The sequence below is a fragment of the Saccopteryx leptura genome, chromosome 1 (assembly GCF_036850995.1).
Source record: "Saccopteryx leptura isolate mSacLep1 chromosome 1, mSacLep1_pri_phased_curated, whole genome shotgun sequence".
In the NCBI taxonomy this organism is placed as follows: domain Eukaryota; kingdom Metazoa; phylum Chordata; class Mammalia; order Chiroptera; family Emballonuridae; genus Saccopteryx; species Saccopteryx leptura.
The window spans coordinates 255398057-255417445 of NC_089503.1; the positions used below are offsets into that span (position 1 = coordinate 255398057).

Sequence of the window (19389 nt, forward strand, 5' to 3'; positions counted from 1 at the left end):
TGCCCTCTCCAGGTGTGTAAGGGGGCAACTCAGGTGCCAGGTGTACCAGGGCAGTGGGCACAATCCCACAGAAGGCACTGGCCCAGCTGAGGTAACCGATCGCTCAGTGGAAGTGGCAAAGGTCAGCAGAATAGGAAGAAGAGGACAATAGCTGAACCTGTTGCCATGGCAATCTCGGTGTTGGCCGACTGGGTGGGGCAGGGCCCGCCCCGCCCGGCAATCCTGAGCAGCAGCCCAGGGCCCACTCTCCTAGTCCATTTTGCCACTCCTGTGGGCTTGGCGGGGCTGGGATGCAGAGCACCTAACTCTGGGGATTGCAAAGACCCAGTCATTTAATTAGGCTTGAGAAAGGTCGTAGCAGTTAGAGGCCTCCAAGAACTACATTTCCCAGAACACACAGCGAAATATTGGTCTAGCTCCGGCTTCCCAGCAGCCGGCTTGGAACTAGAACAAGGAAATCTCTCACCTGTCCTGGGACTGAGCGTCCTGGCCTTTGCAAGGTACGTTTGTTTCTCGGATCTCCCCCCGCCTAAGCAATCCCGGTTACAAGCCAAACCTGAAGATAGTGAGATTACCTGGTCCTTTCATACACATATGTGTGCTCTGTACGGCGTGGGGTGGCAGGTTTTTCAGTCAGATGGAAGAGATTGCATCATTGAAAGGTCAGCTCCCTGAGGGCAGCGGCTTGGGTTGCCTGGGTATCCTTTGTAATCTAGTACTTAGTATATGCTCTATAGATACAGTATTTGCTGGTCTATACTGAACAGGTGAACAGGCTACCTCTCCCTTGTCTTCCATCCCATTCCATCCTTTCACACTGCTTTGCTAGCTCCCACGATATTGCACTATCCCAAAGGGCTTTCTTTATCTCTGTTTGGCCTCCAGGCCTTTGCACGAACTGTACCCTCTACCAGAAACAGCACATTCAGCTTTCTCGTTGGTGTGTCTTTAGAGATAGGACAGAGCCTGGCACCGAGCAGGGGCACATTAAACATTTGATGAGTTGAGTGAATGAATGAATGAATGAATGAATAAATGCCCTTGTCCATTGTACACTTCAGGAAGCAGGGACACTCAGGACCCTCCCTATTCATCTCTTTCCCCCGCCCGTCAGCCTGGAATGAATGCCTCTTTTTATCCTCTCCGAGGATAGCCGGGCTCGAGCAGGAGCAGGCCAGGCGGAGAACTGGATTGGGGGCACCCTCGGCCCTTTCCCAGGCCTCCTAAAGGGTCCACTTTTCAGTATATTAAGAGTTTACATCCTCTCCCCAAACCTCAGCCAAGGTCACCTGACTCCCACGACCAGCCCACTCCGTCCCTTACCACCCAGTACCCCCGCATTCAGCTCACAGCACGTGGTCCAAGGCCTCCAGCTTTCCATTGGTCGCTTGTCTCCTCCTTCCCCCTCAATTGGCCGGGGTCCAGACGCTGCAACCCCTGCACTGCTCAGCGGTGGTACAATCCGCTGCGGCTTAGGCGGAGCGGGAAGGTCCACTGCGCTGCAGCGCGGGGAGGGTCGGGAAGAGCTGAACAAGGCGGAGGGATCCCTCTGGAATGTTTCTGTCGACCCACCCCAACCCGTTGAGGCGCTGCGTTGATTGGCCGTGAGCTCTAGAAGGCCACTCCTGATTGGTCAGGCCCGATCTTTGGGTCCGCCCCTTTTTAAGACTGCGGCTGACGCCGGGGCCGGAGTTTGTGACTAGCAGAGCTCCGCGCGCGTAAGGGAGGTGGCGGCACAGGTGAGTGATCCCCGCAGGCGGGTCTCCTTGCTGCCGCTCGGGGGACCCTGTCGTGACCCGCAGGGTCGCGGACTCACGGGGATCCGGCCAATCGTACGGGGTAGGGCCGACCCCTTAGACGCGGCTGGGTGGGCGAGGGGGTGCCTGAGACTCCTTCCCAGCTGGAAGCCTCCCTTCCCCCTGGGTGCGGGGGTCCGACGCCTCCCGCCGCTGGGATGGGGTCTCCAGCTGCACCTGTGCCCCTGCACCCCTCTGGACAGCCCCGGACCCGGCGGGGACAGCTGGGGGATCGATATTTCTGAGCCCTACTCAGGCGCCTCCCCAGTTTTGGCCGCGTCCCAATTCCCCAGGGCCCAGGGGGTCTTGGGAAGGACCGAGATGAGCATAATAATAGTGAAAAAAAATAACCTAAAAAAAAACAAAAAAACAAACAAACCTCGACTAGCATTGATTGAGCACTTCCGTGTCAGATATTTATCATGCAGATGATTGAATTTAAACACCTCATGAAAGATACTGTTACTTTTAGGAGTGAAGCAGGAGACCCAGAGAGGTGGAATGACTTGCCCAGGGTCATACAGCTAGTAAATGGCAAATCTAGGACTCAAACCCATACTTTAGGGGCCAGAACTGGAGTCTCAGCCACCAGACTACATGTCCAGTGGCTCAGATGTTCCTGAGCAGCTCCTCCGCCTGCTGCTAGCCACGCCCCCCCATACACAAACACTATACATACTACCTGGGCCACACCTGCTGGTCTTTGCTTCCCCCCTCCCCCTCTCCCTCTCCAACCCAGAGGTCACCAGACACCAGCCACAGAAGCAATAAGCTGCCCCCATGTCTCTTCTTCCCTGAGCTGGAAGGCCAGACCCGAGTACCTGTGTCCTTCAGGGGAGATAGTCAAGGGGCCTCCCTAGGGAGCCTGGGCCCATGCCAGAGAAGTAGGTGTTCTCCCAGGAGCTGGTTTTACAGGACTGAATCAGAGTCTTCCCGCCCTCCCCTCCAAAGCAATACCATGCTGGAAAGGGGAACCTGGGTGTGGTGTCCTCCCTCCCTGAGCTTAGGCAAGCTCCCAGGAACCCCATTCCTCAGTTTTTGCTTCCTGCCCCCCCCAGTTCTGTGTGGTTGTGGGGTTGCTAAGTTTCAGGCCCCTCACAGGGAAGAGAGGGTGGGGATGCTGGAATTCCAGCTAACCCACTCAGTGCCAAGGCTGAAACTGCTTTTCTCCGGCCCTGTGTTCAAGTTTGAGAACAAGAAGAGAGCATGGCAGTTTGCAGCTCCACATGTTCTGATGATCCAGGGCCTCAGAGAGCACTCAGAATGATGCATAAGATACATTCATTCATTCTACAAATATTTATTGAGCACCTACTTTGTGCCAGGCACTATTCTGGGCACAGAGGATTCAATAGTAAACAAAACAAAAATCGTTGCTCTTGGGGAGCTATCATTCTGGCAGGGGAAACAGGCAACAAACAAGCTAACACGTAAATAAAGAAGATACCTACTGATGATGATAAGTGCTATGAATAAAATATGAGGGGGTGGCATGGTAGAAATACTGGGCAAGGGGGACACTCAGAGGAGGTGACTTTGGAGCTGAGGCCTGAATGACAAAAAGAAGCCAGGCCTGCATAGATCATGCAGTGGGCACAGCCAGAGCAAAGGCTCTGAAGCTGTACCAAGCTGGGAATAGGGTGGCTGGGGCAGGAGATAAAGCCCAAGAGGCGATTCTGCGAGTTAAGGGGTCACATTACGGAGTTTGGAGCTTTTTCTCTGTAAGATTGGAAACCCTTGTAAGATTTGAGGCAGAGTAACACAGTCTGGTTTACATTTTAAAATAGAGACACAGAGTTAAATGACAGCCTAAGACTGGAAGACAAAAGAGTTCTGCCAGGGCAACATGTAATTAAGTTCATAGTCCTGAGCCATCTGGACCCCAGCGTGGTTCTAAGAGGCTGGGAAAACTGGGAAGGCTGCCTGGAGGAGGTGGCCTGGAATAGGCCCTGGCTGGCAGAAAGGACAGGGATATTCCTGGACAGGACAGGACAGGAGAGGAGGTGATATAATAATAACAGCTTCCTTAAATTGAATGTCAGGTGAAGTGCTAAACAGATTACATGCATAATCTCTTTGAATCCTCACAGGCACTGGGAGAGACAAGAATTCTGTTTGTTTTTCAGATGAGGAAATTGAGCCCCATTAAGTGAAGTGACTTGCCTAGGGCCACTCAGCTGGTAAGTGGTAAGGGTGGGATTTGAACCCTGGCTACCCTGCCTTTTCCAGCCTGGAAGTCAAATTCATTAATCACCCACTTTTCTTTACCGTTATTATTCCTCCTTCACGAGTCAGGACTTGGCAGCCAGCTTGAACCAGGGTAGTGAGTATAGGCAGAGGGAATAAGGAGGGTGGGAATTGGTGAATAGAGTATGGGGGTCCTGCGGTAAAGAGGGAGTTTGAATCTTCCCATATTTATTGATGGAAATATTAATAATCACCAACATTTATGGAACCCTTATATTGTGTGCCAGGAACTGTTCCAGGCATATGTATGATTTCCTTAGATTTCAAAAGAACTTTAGACACTTTCCCAAGGCCACACAGCTATTAAGTAGAGAAGCCAGACTTCAGACTCATGTTCTTAGTATCCTGCCTCCTAGTGTATGGTGGAGGAGGGGAATCAGGGGAGGTGATGTGGGATTTTTGTGTTTTTTTATCATTAACTAATGAAGTAACTTGAGGAGGCAGTACTGGTTTATTCATTCAAAATTTATTTTTTGTAAAATATTCAGTTAGTTCCTGCTGTATGCTAAATCCAATGATGGCTACTATTAATGGAAGTAACTAATAAAAGACTAGTATTCAGAATATATAGTGTTAGTATCCAGAATATATAAAGAAAATAAGAAAAAAGACAAGCTATGCAGTTTTCTTAAATGGGCGACGATATAAACAGGCAAGTCACAAAAGGGCAAATCCATTTGGAAAATAAATGTATTAAAAGGTATTCAGAAAAAAAAAAAAAGATATGCAGCATAGCCCTGGCTGTGCACCTTGGTTGGTTAGAGGGTCATTTTGATGTGCAGAGGTTGCTGATTTGATCCTGGGTCAGGGCACATACAGGAACATATTGATATTCCTGTCTCTCTCTCTCTCTCTCTTAAATCAATAAATTAAAAATATATATTTTAGGTGAGAGGAGGGGAAATAGAGACAGACTCCCACTAGCACCCCAACTGGGGTCCACCCAGCAACCCCTGTCTTGGGCCTATGCTCAAACCAGCTGAGCTATTCTCAGCACCTGAGGCTGATGCTTGGACCAGCTGAGCTATCCTCAGTGTCCAGGGCTGACTCTCGAACCAATTGAGAGGGGAAGAGAGAGAGAAAGGGAGGGGAAGAGAAGCAGATAGTCATTTCTTTTTTGTTTTGTTTTTTTAAGATTTTATTTATTCATTTTAGAGAGGAAAGAGAGAAGTGGGGGAGGAGCAGGAAATCAACTTCCATATGTGCCTTGACCAGGCAAGCCCAGGGTTTCAAACCGGCGACCTCAGCGTTTCAGGTCAACACTTTATTCATTGTGCCACCACAGGTCAGGCAGATGGTCGTTTCTTTTTTTTTTTCTTCTTTTTTTTTTTACAGAGACAGAGAGAGAGAGTCAGAGAGCGGGATAAACAGGGACAGACAGACAGGAATGGAGAGATGAGAAGCATCAATCATTAGTTTTTCGTTGCACATTGCAACACCTTAATTGTTCATTGATTGCTTTCTCTTACGTGCCTTGACCGTGGGCCTTCAGCAGACTGAGTAACCCCTTGCTGGAGCCAGCGACCTTGGGCTCAAGCTGGTGAGCTTTTGCTCAAACCAGATGAGCCCACGCTCAAGCTGACGACCTCGGGGTCTCGAACCTGGGTCTTCCACATCCCAGTCCGACGCTCTATCCACTGCGCCACCGCCCAGTCAGGCAGATGGTCGTTTCTTATGTGTGCCCTGACTGGGGATTGAACCTGAGACATCTGCATGCCAGGCTGCTGTTCTATCCATTGAGCCAACTGGTCAGGGCCAAAAAAATCTTTTAAAGCTATTCAGCATCATTGATTAAGGGGAGTAAAAAGATAACCACAATGAAAGGTAGAGATATAGTACCTATTTCCATAGCTAGATGAAGTGTCTGCTCTGTGCCCAACTCTATGCTGAGAAGCAATAGATAGGGGACTACAAGGTAGGGCTTATACAGTGTGTCCATAAAGTCATGGTGCACTTTTGACCAGTCACAGGAAAGCAACAAAAGATGATAAAAATGTGAAATCACCAAATAAAAGGAAAACCCCCCAGTTTCTGTAGGATGATGTGGCAGCATGTGCACATGCGCAGATGATGATGTAACAACATGTATACAGCAGAGCAGCCCATGGCCATGCCAGTTGAGATGTGGACGGTACAGAGGAAAGTTCAGTGTGTTCTGTGGCTCACTAAATTTGAATCCGTGACCAAAGTGCAATGTGAATATCGGCGCGTTTATAATGAAGTGCCACCACATAGGAATAACATTACTTGGTGGGATAAGCAGTTTAAGGAAACCGGCAGTTTGGTAGAGAAACCCTGTTCTGGTAGGACATCAGTCAGTGATGAGTCTGTAGAGGCTATACAGGATAGCTACCTAAGGAGCCCTAAAAAATCTGTGCGTGAGCCCACATCAAACTGCACTGAACAGGTATGAAACTGGGAGAGTTCTCCTTTTATTTGGTGCAGATTTCACATTTCTGTCATCTTTTGTTGCTTTCCTGTGACCTGTCAAAAGTGCACCATGACTTTACAAATACACTGTATTTTTTTTTAATTAATTAATTTTTTACAGAGAGAGGGATAGATAGGGACAGATAGACAGGAACGGAGAGAGTTGAGAAGCATCAATCATCAGTTCTTCGTTGGGACTCCTTAGTTGTTCATTGATTGCTTTTTCATATGTGCCCTGACTGTGGGCCTTCAGCAGACCGAGTAACCCCTTGCTCGAGCCAGCGACCTTGGGTCCAAGCTGGTGAGGGTTTTTTTGTTTTGTTTTGTTTTGTTTTTGCTCAAGCCAGATGAGCCCGCGCTCAAGCTGGCGACCTTGGGGTCTCAAACCTGGGTCCTTCCGCATCCCAGTCCAACGCTCCATCCACTGCACCACCGCCTGGTCAGGCCAAACACACTATATTTTTGGTGGGGAGATAAGACCCTCTCAAGGGCAGAGACTACAGCCTGTGCCCCATTGTTGCCCCAGAGCTGGGCCCAGGCTCTGGTGGGCTGGTGAATATTAGGGTAAGTCATTAAACAAATATTTATTGAGCGCCTGCTGTATGCCAGGCACTGTTCTCTGAACTGAGAATATAAGGATGAATTGGACAGACAGAATTCCCTGCCCTTTCAGAAAACAGACAGTGAACAAGATAAATGAATGTAATATATTTTCCACCTAAAAGAGGTGAGAGAGTGAGTTGTGTGGCTACCAGGGAGCACAGCCAGTGCAAAGGCCCTGAGACGGGACTATGCCTAATGTGTTGGGACAAGACTGTGTGACTGGAGGGAGTGAGCAAGGGGAGAGTGGGAAGGCACAGAAGTAACGGGAGGCAGATCTTTGGGGGCCCATAGGCCAAGGGAAGAACGTTGGCTTTTATTCCAAATAAGTTAGGAGCCCTGGGGGGATTCAGAGCAGAGAACAGATGTGGTGTGGCTTATATTTTATAGGATCACTCTGGCTGCTGTGTTTACAAGAAACTGGGGGGACAAGAGTGGAACCTGGAAGATCCAGAGGAGGCAATTGCACTAGTCTAGGTGAGTAATGATGGGGCTGGACCAGATGATACTAGATGAATTGTTGGAGAACAGATGAATGATTGAACAAATGAATGGATGCATGAGGATAGGTGCAGCCCACTGAGCTCAACTGAATCCAGGACAGCTCCTGGAAAAGGGAGGGAACAAGAAGTCTTTTGCACAGAAAAAGATAATTTGGTATAATTTGATCCTCACCACAACCTGGCCAAGGATAGAATACTGTATTCCCACCTGTAGGCCAAGCATCTGAGGCCCAGGAAGATTGAGCCCCTTAGGGGACAGCTTTGTGGTTGTGAACTTGGGCTTGGGAGTTGGACCCTAGGATGCAGCCAGCCTTTATGACTTTGGACATGGGTCTAAAAAATGAAATCAGAACTCTCCCAGTCTATAAGGTCCTGCACATTCAGGTAATGTCACCTCTTTTACCTTCTCTCACACCTTCCCAATGCTTTCTCCACTCTATCCGCACTGGTCTCTAGCTGATCTGTGAGCCTGAGGCTGTGAGTCTGCTTAGACCCTCCATGGCTGTTACCTCTATCAGAGCAAAAGCCCAAGTCCTCCCTGCAGCCCACAAGGCCCTGCTATATCTGCCTGTCACCTCCCTACCCTCACTTCCTCCTGCTGTCCCCCTCACTCACTCTGTTCGAACTACACAGGCCTCCTTTCTATTCCTTTTTTTTTTTCGTTGCGCGTTGCGACACCTTAGTTGTTCATTGATTGCTTTCTCATATGTGCCTTGACCGCGGGCCTTCAGCAGACTGAGTAACACCTTGCTCGAGCCAGCGACTTTGGGTTGAAGCTGGTGAGCTTTTGCTCAAACCAGATGAGCCCGTGCTCAAGCTGGTCTCGAACTTGGGTCCTTGACATCCCAGTCCGATGCTCTATCCACTGCGCCACCGCCTGGTCAGGCTTTTGTGTTTGTTTGTTTTTTAACAGAGACAGAGTCAGAGTGAGGGATAGACAGGGACAGACAGACAGGAACGGAGAGATGAGAAGATGAGAAGAAGTTTTTCGTTGTGCATTGCGACACCTTAGTTGTTCATTGATTGCTCTCTCATATGTGCCTTGACCGCGGGCCTTCAGCAGACCAAGTAACCCCTTGCTTGAGCCAGCAACCTTGGGTCCAAGCTGGCGACCTTGGGGTCTCGAACCTGGGTTCTTCCGCATCACAGTCTGACGCTCTATCCACTGTGCCACCACCTGGTCAGGCTTTTTTTTTTTTTTTTTTTACAGAGACAGGGAGAGAGTCAGGGAGGGGGATAGATAGGGACAGACAGACAGGAACGGAGAGAGATGAGAAGCATCAATCATTAGTTTCTCGTTGCGATATCGTAGTTGTTCATTGATTGCTTTCTCATATGTGCCTTGACCGCGGGCAAGACTGAGTAACCCTTTGTTCAAGCCAGCGACGTTAGGTCCAAGCTGGTGAGCTTTTGCTCAAACCAGATGAGCCAGCGCTCAAGTTGGCGACCTCGGGGTCTCGAACCTGGGTCCTCTACATCCCAGTCCGACGCTCATCCACTGCGCCACCGCCTGGTCAGGCGTCCTTTCTATTCCTTAAACATGACAAGCACCTCAGGGACTTGGTACTGGCTATTACCTCTGCCTAGAATGTTCTTGCCTCGCATTCTTGTGTGAATGCTTCTTCCCATGAGTCAAGTCTCAGGTTCAGCTTCACCTGCTCAGAGGCCCTCCCTGATCTTGTCTATAGAACTTGTCTTATTGTCTTCATGGGATTGTTAGAAGTTATATTAGATATTTACACTTCCTTCTCTGAACTGCATGCTTCTGGACAGCACAGATAGGGCCCCATCTAGCCAGTTTCCACCTAGGAGTGATTTAGAAAAAGGCAGCCCTTCTTCCCAGCATGCACATCACCACACCAGGGGCTGATGCTTTTGCACAGTGAATAACCTGTGTAACTGCACATGGTGGCCCTATTCAGGGACCTTGCTTATTGAAGTCAGTATCTAAAATGGTGTATGGAATGTTGTAAATGTCCAAACAATATTTGAAGGGAAAAAGAGAAAGAAACAGTGGGGGGAGAGAGGAAAGAAAAATAGTATATTGGGCAGGACAGGTTGTGCCTCAGTAACAAACAGCTTAGTGGCTGAATTCAACAAAGGTTTAATTTTTATTTCTGCTCCATGTCCATTGTAGTTTGCTGGGAAGTTCCATTCACTGTAGTTACTAAGGGCCTGGCCTGATGGAGCCACCGCCACCATATTAATTGTGGCCGGTCACTCTGCCAGGGAGAAACAGACCTCTGGAGGCTCTCGCTCTAGTAATTAAATGCTCCAGTTCAGAAATGTCATGTGTTACTTCCTCTTAAAATTCATTGGCCAGAAGTCCTGACATGTCTGCCCAGTCATAATGGGAGATCAGTGAGTACCATCTTCCTATGTGCTTTGAAAGGAGAATCAGAAATGTTTTGCACAGCGCCAATGACTGCAACTGATAGAAAAATAAAGAGAAATTTAACCACTCTGAGCCTCCACTGTCTCATCCATAAAATGGGTATAACTGTAATATTATATGACCCCTGTATCACAGTGTAGTGTAAAGATTAATAAGTAAGGTCATGGAGCAATTAGCATGGGGTTGTAACAGATATTAGCTGCTAATATGATATATGAGTGTAAAAGTGCTTGGATGAGGATTTGCATGGAGCCCAATGTCATTGGGCTGACAGGGTGCTGATGGCCCGAGGCCCCTGCCTACCCTAAGCCTACTTTCTCTCTGCAGATCTCCTGGGTGTGCCCCTCTTCCTGCTGCTCATGCCTCTGGGACTGGGGCGGCGGAAAAAGGCACCACCTCTGGTGGAAAATGAAGAAGCTGAGCCAGGTCGTGGGGGGCTGGGCGTGGGGGAGTCGGGGCCCCTGGGTGGAGGTGGGGCAGGAGGCCCCCAAATGGGCTTGCCTCCCCCTCCTCCGGCCCTGCGGCCTCGCCTCGTGTTCCACACCCAGCTGGCCCACGGCAGTCCTACTGGTCGCATCGAGGGCTTTACCAACGTCAAGGAGCTGTATGGCAAGATCGCTGAGGCCTTCCAGCTGCCAGCTGCTGAGGTACTTGCCTGGGAGCCCCCGGGGTCCTGATGGTGGATTAGAGACTTGGACTTGCATTCTGGACCTGTGCTGGGCTCAGGTGCCAAAGCAGTAGATGATGAGACCTCCACCACACTGAATTATGGGGGACCGGAGGCCAGGGCTGGATGCTGAGTTTCTATCAGGTATTAAGAAACCAGTGCCCCAGTGGATTATGGGAATTGATGTCCAGGACTGGGTGATAGTCTCCTCATGCATTGAGAGGCTTGCACCTGGGTGGATTGTGGGTGCTGGAGGCCGGATATAAGATTCACTTCTCCATGATGTACAGGGAGGTCTGACCCCAAGAACTTTGGGCACAGAGAAAACAGGCCAGGAGGGAAATAGTGGGATTGAGCAAGAAGTAGCTACAGGGGTCTCAGTAGGCTAGGTGGGTGTCTGCCCTTTATTCATTCCATAAGCATTTACTAAGCACCAAGAATGGGCCAGGCTCTACCCCGGAACCAGCAGGGAGGTTTTGCTAGGACAGAAAGTCCAGCTCTAGCAGAGCTTATATCCCAGTGCGGGCCCTTCCCTCATTCCCAGGGGTGGGGACCCCGGGGCCTTTCTGGACTCTCCACCTGTCTCCCCCAGGTTGGGGTTGCAAAGGACAAAGGGAGGAAGGTGAGAGTGAGTGTCTGCTACTTCTGCAGGTGATGTTCTGCACCCTCAACACCCACAAAGTGGACATGGACAAGCTTCTGGGGGGCCAGATTGGGCTGGAGGACTTCATCTTTGCCCATGTCAAGGGGCAGCGTAAGGAGGTGGAGGTGTTCAAGTCCGAAGAGGCGCTGGGGCTCACCATCACAGACAATGGGGCTGGTTACGCCTTCATCAAGGTGCCTGAGGTTAGGGCAGGCTGTAGGGCCCAGGGGCGGAGCCATGGGGCTGACAGCTCCTCTCTCTGCAGCGTATCAAGGAGGGTAGCATCATGGACCACATCCAACTAATTAGCGTGGGCGACATGATTGAGGCCATCAACGGGCAGAGCCTGCTGGGCTATCGGCACTACGAGGTGGCCCGGCTGCTCAAGGAGCTGCCCCGAGGCCGCACCTTCACTTTGAAGCTCACGGAGCCCCGCAAGGCCTTTGGTGAGGGGCTGCCACGTGAACCATAAGTATACTACACCCCCCCCCCCCTTCACTTTTGTCCAGGCTGATGTACCACAAACTACCAAAAGGTGGCGCCTAAGCCCAGCTGGCTGAATTAGAAAGTGGGACAGCTCCGCCCTGTGTTGGAGAGGGGGTGCTAGCTCTCTGCCCAGTCTAGGTGGAGAGTGGAGGCAAGAAGGAAGTTTGCCCCACACCCAGCTTCCAGGAGCCATTAGCCCAGCCAAGTGCCCCCAACCCTGGCCAGCCTTCCCTGCTCCGATAAGCCAGGCTTGGCTGCCCTGTGTCAGCCCCCCCACTTTTCAGTCTGGCTTCACTAACTTTAAGGAATGGGCTCCAGGCCCCTAGGATGGGGGTGGGAGACTTTGAAACACTTCCCCAGGCAGATAGGGCTGGTCTATGGCTCAGCAGCAACACCCCCTTGGCCCTGGGGAGAGCAGCTAGAGATCAAGGCCCCACCCCCTTCCTGTCCCTCAGGCCTGGGAGCAGAAGTCGCTCCCTTCAGTCTCCTCTTCAGCCTTTTCCATTCCCAGCCCCTGGCTGCCCCTCCCCCATCCATGCCAAGCTTGAGTCAGGAGTCCTGCCTTCCTGGGATTACCTCAGCCCCCAACTGCCCCCAGAGCCTGCAGGAGTTTGGAGAAGGTAGAAAGGGGTGCGTAAGGCCAGGATGTCTAGGTTCCTGTCCAGGACATACTGGAATTGGACTTCCCCCACCCTTACACCTCCCCTGCCTTCTGCAGACATGATCAGCATGCGTTCAAGGGGTGGCCAACCGGGCTCTGGCCCCCAGCTGGGCACTGGCCGAGGGACTCTGCGGCTCCGATCCAGGGGCCCTGCCACCGTAGAGGATGTGGTGAGTGTTCCAGCTAAGCTCCAGCCCCTCTTCCCTGCACACTCACGTAGCAGCATCACCTCTGCCTCCTCCAAGCTCTAGGACCTTTCTTGGATAAGTGGGTCTTATTAGTTTCCTTGTCTATAAAATGGGGGGGGCTAATAACACTGATAATGTCAGGATTGTCAGGAGAATGAACTGTGAATTAATATACGTAAAGTGGCAAAAAGAGACCTGGCACTTAGTAAATACAATCACAGTTATATATTCACATTATTATGATGCTGCTGTCCCTCTTCCCACCCTACCTCTAGCCCTCGGCCTTTGAGGAGAAGGCAATTGAGAAAGTAGATGACCTCCTGGAGAGTTACATGGGCATCAGGGACACAGAGTTGGGTGAGTGTTTGGCACTTGAATCTGAGTAAGGGTGGGAGTCTGGGGGAGGAGGCTTCCGGGTACTGTGGACTGAATCTCCCCTGAGCACCTCTCCTTGTCTGTGCCTCCATTCTGCTCCTCCCACACCCCAGCGGCCACCATGGTGGAGCTTGGGAAGGACAAGAGGAACCCAGACGAGCTGGCTGAGGCCCTGGATGAGCGGCTTGGTGACTTTGCCTTCCCTGATGAGTTTGTTTTTGACGTCTGGGGTGCCATTGGAGACGCCAAGGTTGGCCGTTACTAGCCCTCCCACTGGACTTTGCAATGACCTAAGCCCAGACTGGCGGGAGCCTCTGGGGTAGGGACACCAGGGCCAAGACTCCAGCATCTGGCTTGGACTGGCCCTGGCCCAGCAGTCCCAGGATGACATGACGCAGAGGTGGGACAGAGCCCCTGTCCCACTCCAATTGGTACCACCCCCTCCCTGGTTCCCAGCCTGGCTGGGGTCCCCAGCCCCCCCCCCACACACACACACACCTGTTCCCCACCTACCTCAGCCAGGTCAGGCTCTGGGAGGGACCATCCAGAATGGGCAGCCAGCCCCCACCCCCAACACTTTCCACATCAGCTGCCAAACTGGTCCCTCCGTCTCCCTGGGGCCTTGGGTTCTGTTTGGGGGTCCTGACCTCCCTGGTTTTCAAACACAAGGAATCCAAAAGAGGGGTATCCCCCTCAGCAAATGCAATAATTTCCTCCTCCTGCCACCCCCTTGCAGTGGAGCTCCCTACCTCCACCTTTGAAACACGAGTCTGCTGTGAACCCCCAACCTCCCACTCCATTCCTGTGTTCCCCTCAGCCCAGGCCCAGATGGAGAGGGCATGAGGGGCGATGGCAGTGGCCTTTTGTATCTGAATTTACTGTCTGGAACATAAAGGCTCTGCTGTTGGACCTGTCTGGTGGCCTTGGGGTGGGGGGTGGGGATGGGGGAATGTGGGGTGGGCCTAGGCTAGGAAAGAATGTGGCAGCTGAAATCTATCCTTCTTGGGCTCCAAATTGAATTAGGAGCTGGCCTGGCCGCGCACGCCCTCCCACCCGTTCTGCTTGATGAGACTCCTGGCTGTGGGCCACCAGGCTTCCAGGCAAGGCCTGAGCTTTTTGGCCTACTGGACGGTTCAAGTCTTGCTCCCTTTTGAACATGGCCTCCTGCCACCCTGCCTGATGTTAAATAGTGGGCATAAGGCTGTTGCAATACAGCCCAGGGTTGTGGGGAACACCAGGGCTGGTGGGGGGCCTGATTTGGAAAAAGAACAATGGGGGTAGGGGCTTAAATGGAGTCTTGGGGCTGCTGGGGCAAGAGCTATGGGTAGGAGCCAGCCCGTGAAGCTGGGGAAACAGTCATGACGCCACCACATACCACCTGTTAGGACATGCAAGGTTTGTGGGTGTCCATGGCGGGCCGTGTTGTGCACTGGACATAAACCCAGCCTGCTTGTTTTGACAGCCCACTTCATACTTGAGGATTGGAGGGGGATTAGGGAAGGGAGGGGTTGGTGGGTGGGACCATGGCCAGACCTGGAGGGAAGAGCCAGGATTGAAGGGAGGGGAGCCAACTAGGCTGGAGGTCCCTGCAAGAATGTTTGGGGTGAACCGAGAGGGGAAATGTGAGCCCAGTCCTCTCCCCATTTCCACTGGGTGGACGGTTGGCCTCCAGGTTGAGAGAGGTGCAGGGACTGCTATGCTGGGGCTGCATGACTCCTCTGGTAGGGCAGGGGCAGCGGCTGTCTGGGTTACTCCATGCATTCCTGGGCACCAGTGGGTGTTTCATATGTCTATGCCAGTAGAAGACTCCGGTTTGAAGGGTTTGGTGTGTGTCTCAGTGTTGAGAGTAGGATATGTGTGTATCACTGTTGATGATCTGTGACCAAATGGAGGGCTGGAGGCATGGAAGGATGGGGCTGTGGTTCCCTCTGTTGAGGAAACTGGGTGCAACGACTGTGTGTGCCTGGGTGTTTGTGTGTGTTAACTGGCAGTGTCTGCGTGGAGTTTGGCCATGAGACTGAAGAATGTGGAGCATATATGTCTGGATGTTTCTGTTTCTAGGGTAGGGGGTGACTGGTAAGATCTCAGGGTATCCAAGGTATTGCAACTCATATCTCAGGTGTGGAGTGTGCCTATGGAACTTATCTTAGACTATTAGTGAGAATCCCTAGGTGATACGAATGTGATTGGGGGGCTGTATTTCAGGGTGTTGAGAGAAGTGCCCAGTGTTAAGAGTTGGTAATTATGGGGATATCTCTGGTACTGGGCCTGCAAATTTCTCAGTGATCTCAGGGGTGTGACAGTGGCTGACCCCCAGACTCTCAGGAATGTGGCTGGCTGGGGGCAGGCTGAGATGGTGGCTGATCTCGGGGTATTAGGAGATATGACAGTATTCAGGTGTGAGACCGTGTGTGTGTGTGTGTGTGTGTGTGTGTGTCCCTACTTCTCAGGGCAGAAAGTGAGGCTGCAGCTGTGTGTCCACAGGTGTGTCCCAGGTGTCACTTGCATCTTAAGCAGGATCTAGGAGAGTCCCCTGGTCACTTGGCCTCCTTCTCCCCTCCAGGGGTATGACTCTGCTGCTCTGTCCTAGCTGGACCCGACCCAAGCTACTCTACCCAAAGCACTGCCCACCACCACCCACCCAACACCCATGAATATTCTGGCAGGGCAGAGTGCTGCTTCCTCCACAAGAGCTAGCCCCCAACCTCGCAACCCCCATGGGCGCAGCGTCACCCCCTGCAGCTGTCCCAGCCCGCCCCTGGTGACGCTCACATTTTCCAGTGTTTAGATTTTATCCGCTTTATTAATGAGGCAGGCTAGAGGCCCAAGTCTTGGGGGGAGGGGGGTGCTCCTGCCCTGCCAGGAGGAGGGGGTCACCAGGGCCATAACAACTCCCTGGGAGCTCCCCTTCCTCATACCAGGTGCTGGGGACTAGAGTGGCCCCCCACATTGCCAGGAGCACAGACAGGGGTCTCTGCTACCCACGGCCCCTTGGCAGGCTGATGCTGGGTGGAGCAGCCCCTGGAGGCCTGAGTGGGCAGCAGGAGGAGGCAGGGAGCTGAGGAGCCGCCCCTATTGGAAGGGAGGGAGGGAGCTGTCTGCCGAGGAGCTCTTGCGCAGCGGGCAGCAGGAACTGAGAAACAGGCAATGGGGACCCGGTGTCCCAGGCACCACCTGGTAAGAAGGCTGGGGTGCAACGATCTCAGGTGGGGCTGGAGGGCATGGAAGGATGGGGCCATGGGTCCCTCTGCCTGTCTGTCCTGTGTTCCTTGACTCTGTCCTGTCCTTATCATCTGTTCATTCTCCTTTCCCATCTGATTCAGGGGGCAGTTCTGCCCTCTCAGTCCTCACCATCGGGTATCAAGGGGTGGTGTTCTGGGTCAGCCTGGAGGCTTCTGGGACAGGGACATGGAGTTGGCAGAAGTAGAACCTTGGGCATCCAGCATGAAGTAGCTGTGGTCAGGGGTAGGGCCTAAGTGAGAGGCAGCAATGGAGCTCAGAGATCGGGCTGTGGGGGACAGAAATGCAATCATGGGGACAGATGAGTCTGGGGACAAAGATGTGGCAATGGGGAGAGATGGGTCCATAGTGGCCAAGGTGGAAGTGTGGGCATCGAGGATGAGACTGGAGTTGAGGTGATATGATGACTGTCAGAGATGGGCAGTGGGATCATGTGGGGCCCCAGGATCAGAACTGGGTCAGTGAGTATCAGATGGGACCAGGGACCAGGAATTGCTGTGGTGTAAATGAGAAGTGGGTCTGTGAGGGCCAGAAGCTACGACAGGGCTGGAGCTGGGGGTACCAGAGTGAACGGAGAAAGGGGCGGTGATGCTGGAGCAAGAACTGGGATGGTAAGAGGCCAAAGAGGAGTCAGGAACTGGGCAGCCAGGGTTATTGGAGTTGCCATGGGTCACTTGGGCCCTAATGCTCTGAGAAGGGACCATTAGCTGGTCCCAGCATTACAGTGGGCACTGCCCTGGGTCAGCCTCAACTTGCCCTCCTATTTTCCCCAGCCCCAACCCCGGGACCTGACATGAACCCTTACGGGCCCCTCAATCTGAGCCTAGCTGGCGAGGCGACCACATGTACAGCAGTTGGGGCCCCCAATGTGTCTGCCAGGCCATCGTCTGGGGGTGCATCGCCAGCGCTGCCCATCTTCTCCATGACGCTGGGTGCAGTGTCCAACGTGCTGGCACTGGCGCTGCTAGCACAGGCCTCCGGCCGCCTGCGGCGGCGCCGCTCAACGGCCACCTTCCTGCTGTTCGTCGCCAGCCTGTTGGCCACTGACCTGGCTGGCCACGTGATCCCGGGCGCTCTAGTGCTGCGCTTATACGCCGCGGGGCGCTCACCAGCCGGAGGCGCCTGCCACTTCCTGGGTGGCTGCATGGTCTTCTTTGGCCTGTGCCCACTGCTGCTGGGCTGTGGCATGGCAGTGGAGCGCTGCGTGGGGGTCACGCGGCCTCTGCTGCATGCAGTGCGTGTCTCGGCGGCCCGCGCGCGCCTTGCGCTGGCCGCGGTGGCCGCGGTGGCCTTGGCGGTGGCGCTTCTGCCGCTGGTGCACGTGGGCCGCTACGAGCTTCAGTACCCCGGCACATGGTGCTTCATCGGCCTGGGCCCAGCGGGCGGCTGGCGCCAGGCACTGCTCGCCGGCCTCTTCTCCGGCCTCGGCCTGGCTGCGCTGCTAGCCGCGTTCGTGTGCAACACACTTAGCGGCGTGGCCTTGCTGCGCGCCCGCTGGCGCCGCCGTTTGCAACCGCAACCCCCGACCTCAGGCCCCGACAGTCGCCGGCGCTGGGGCGTGCGCGGACTCCGCTCAGCCTCCGCTTCATCAGTCGCTTCAGCCTCCGCTGCCTCCAGCGTCGTCCTGGGCCGTGGCTCAACCCGTAGAGTTCGAGCCCACGATGTGGAGATGGTGGGCCAGCTTGTGGGTATCATGGTGGTGTCGTGCATCTGCTGGAGCCCGCTGCTGGTGAGGGGCATACAGGCTCCTACACCCAAGTTTCTTCCCTCTCCCTCCTTAGGCCTTCCTACCCTTTCCACCCAGGGATACTTGGATCCACTATCCCTTCCCAATTCAAGGCTCTGTCCTCTCGAAGTCGCCCTCTCAGGAGTGCCTGCTCTTTGCCCTCTCCCTCTGACATTCCACCCCTCCTCCCAAACTTCTTGGGTTTTTTGTAGTAACTCCAATCCACACAAGCCTCCTCCCCAGCCACACCCCTCTAGACCCCAAGGCTTCTTTCTCTGGCCCCCTTTCACCGCCCCCCCCCACTGCGTTTATCTTCTCCCCTTCAATCCCTTGCCCTTCGTTAACACTTGGGACTTCCCTCCTTTCAAGCCCGAGTCCCCACCCAATGAAGGCCTTTGCTTCTACCATGCCCTTTAAGATCCCTGTTCGCCAGTCTTTTCATAGCTTATTTTCACGAAGAACCATTTACCCCCGTGATGCTCCGCCCTCCTTACATACCCCCTTACTTTCCAGACATGCTTCCATCCATCCCAACCTCACCCTTTGCTGGTCCGCTTTTACACCCACCCCAACGCTCACATTGGCCTCTCCCGCAGGTATTGGTGGTGTTGGCCGTCGGGGGCTGGGGCTCCAGCTCCCTGCAGCGGCCATTATTTTTGGCTGTGCGCCTCGCTTCATGGAACCAGATCCTGGACCCCTGGGTATATATCCTGCTACGCCAAGCTGTGCTGCGCCAAGTGCTAAGCCTCCTGCCCCCGAGGGCCGGCGCCAAGGGCAGCCCCAATGGGCTGAGCCTAACCAGAAGCGCCTGGGAGGCCAGCTCACTGCGCAGCTCCCGCCACAGTGGCCTCAGCCACTTCTAGGCACACTCGGAGGCCCAGGAGCTAAGCCAGACCACTTCGGGCCGGGCAAGGTTCTTTGAGGAATAAAGCCGTTTTGCGGACCAGTCCAGGGAGGTTTGTCCGGTTGGTGGTGCAGCACACCTGTAACTGCGGGTGGCAGAGGCACAGGGTGTTCCTTTGGGGGTGCAATTCCAGGACTTACCACGCGGGGGCCCAGGGACACCCGACGTGGAACCAGAGCATGCGTAGAATGCTGCGCCTGCAGCCCCAGGATCCCAGCTCTGCTGGGAGCTGAGCGAGAGTGATGTGGAGAGCTTCTTGATCCTGCTGCTGCAAGGGCTGACTCCCGCAACCATTTGCCTATTTGTGGCCCTGGGTTCTCCCAAGACAGTACTCTCAAGCCACGCCCCATCACAGCCTGTAATTCCTGCTGTCCCTCAACACAGTTCCTAACCCTGCTCCCTTCGCAGCCTGTCCATGCTCCCACCATAGTGATAACCTCCCCTTGGCCTTCTTCAGATAACTCCCCACCATAACCCAAGGTGCCTCCCCATCTCTCCCTAGGCCTCCCGCTCCACCCCACTCTCCCC

At 53.5% G+C, this 19389-nt stretch overlaps 2 protein-coding genes across 4 annotated transcripts; both read left to right on the top strand.

The window, feature by feature from the left end:
• Positions 1–258: 258 nt before the first annotated feature.
• Positions 259–13900, top strand: GIPC1 (GIPC PDZ domain containing family member 1). Of its 2 annotated transcripts, none has more exons than XM_066347188.1 (9): positions 259–500; positions 3923–3976; positions 7464–7550; positions 10299–10618; positions 11290–11475; positions 11547–11727; positions 12486–12598; positions 12892–12973; positions 13105–13900. In XM_066347188.1, exons 4-9 carry the CDS (start codon positions 10331–10333, stop codon positions 13254–13256), a joined length of 1002 nt encoding a protein of 333 aa, XP_066203285.1. In that variant the 5' UTR covers positions 259–500; positions 3923–3976; positions 7464–7550; positions 10299–10330; the 3' UTR covers positions 13257–13900. The 2 variants fall into 2 exon arrangements, with proteins under 2 accessions (XP_066203285.1, XP_066203274.1); XM_066347177.1 differs by lacking the exon at positions 259–500 and adding an exon at positions 1612–1739.
• Positions 13901–15815: 1915 nt separating this feature from the next.
• On the top strand, positions 15816–19373 carry PTGER1 (prostaglandin E receptor 1). Of its 2 annotated transcripts, XM_066347118.1 has the most exons (3): positions 15841–16168; positions 17005–17960; positions 18554–19373. In XM_066347118.1, exons 2-3 carry the CDS (start codon positions 17025–17027, stop codon positions 18818–18820), a joined length of 1203 nt encoding a protein of 400 aa, XP_066203215.1. In that variant the 5' UTR covers positions 15841–16168; positions 17005–17024; the 3' UTR covers positions 18821–19373. The 2 variants fall into 2 exon arrangements, with proteins under 2 accessions (XP_066203206.1, XP_066203215.1); XM_066347109.1 differs by having other exon boundaries at positions 15816–16168; positions 17005–18689.
• The last annotated feature ends 16 nt before the right edge of the window (positions 19374–19389 follow it).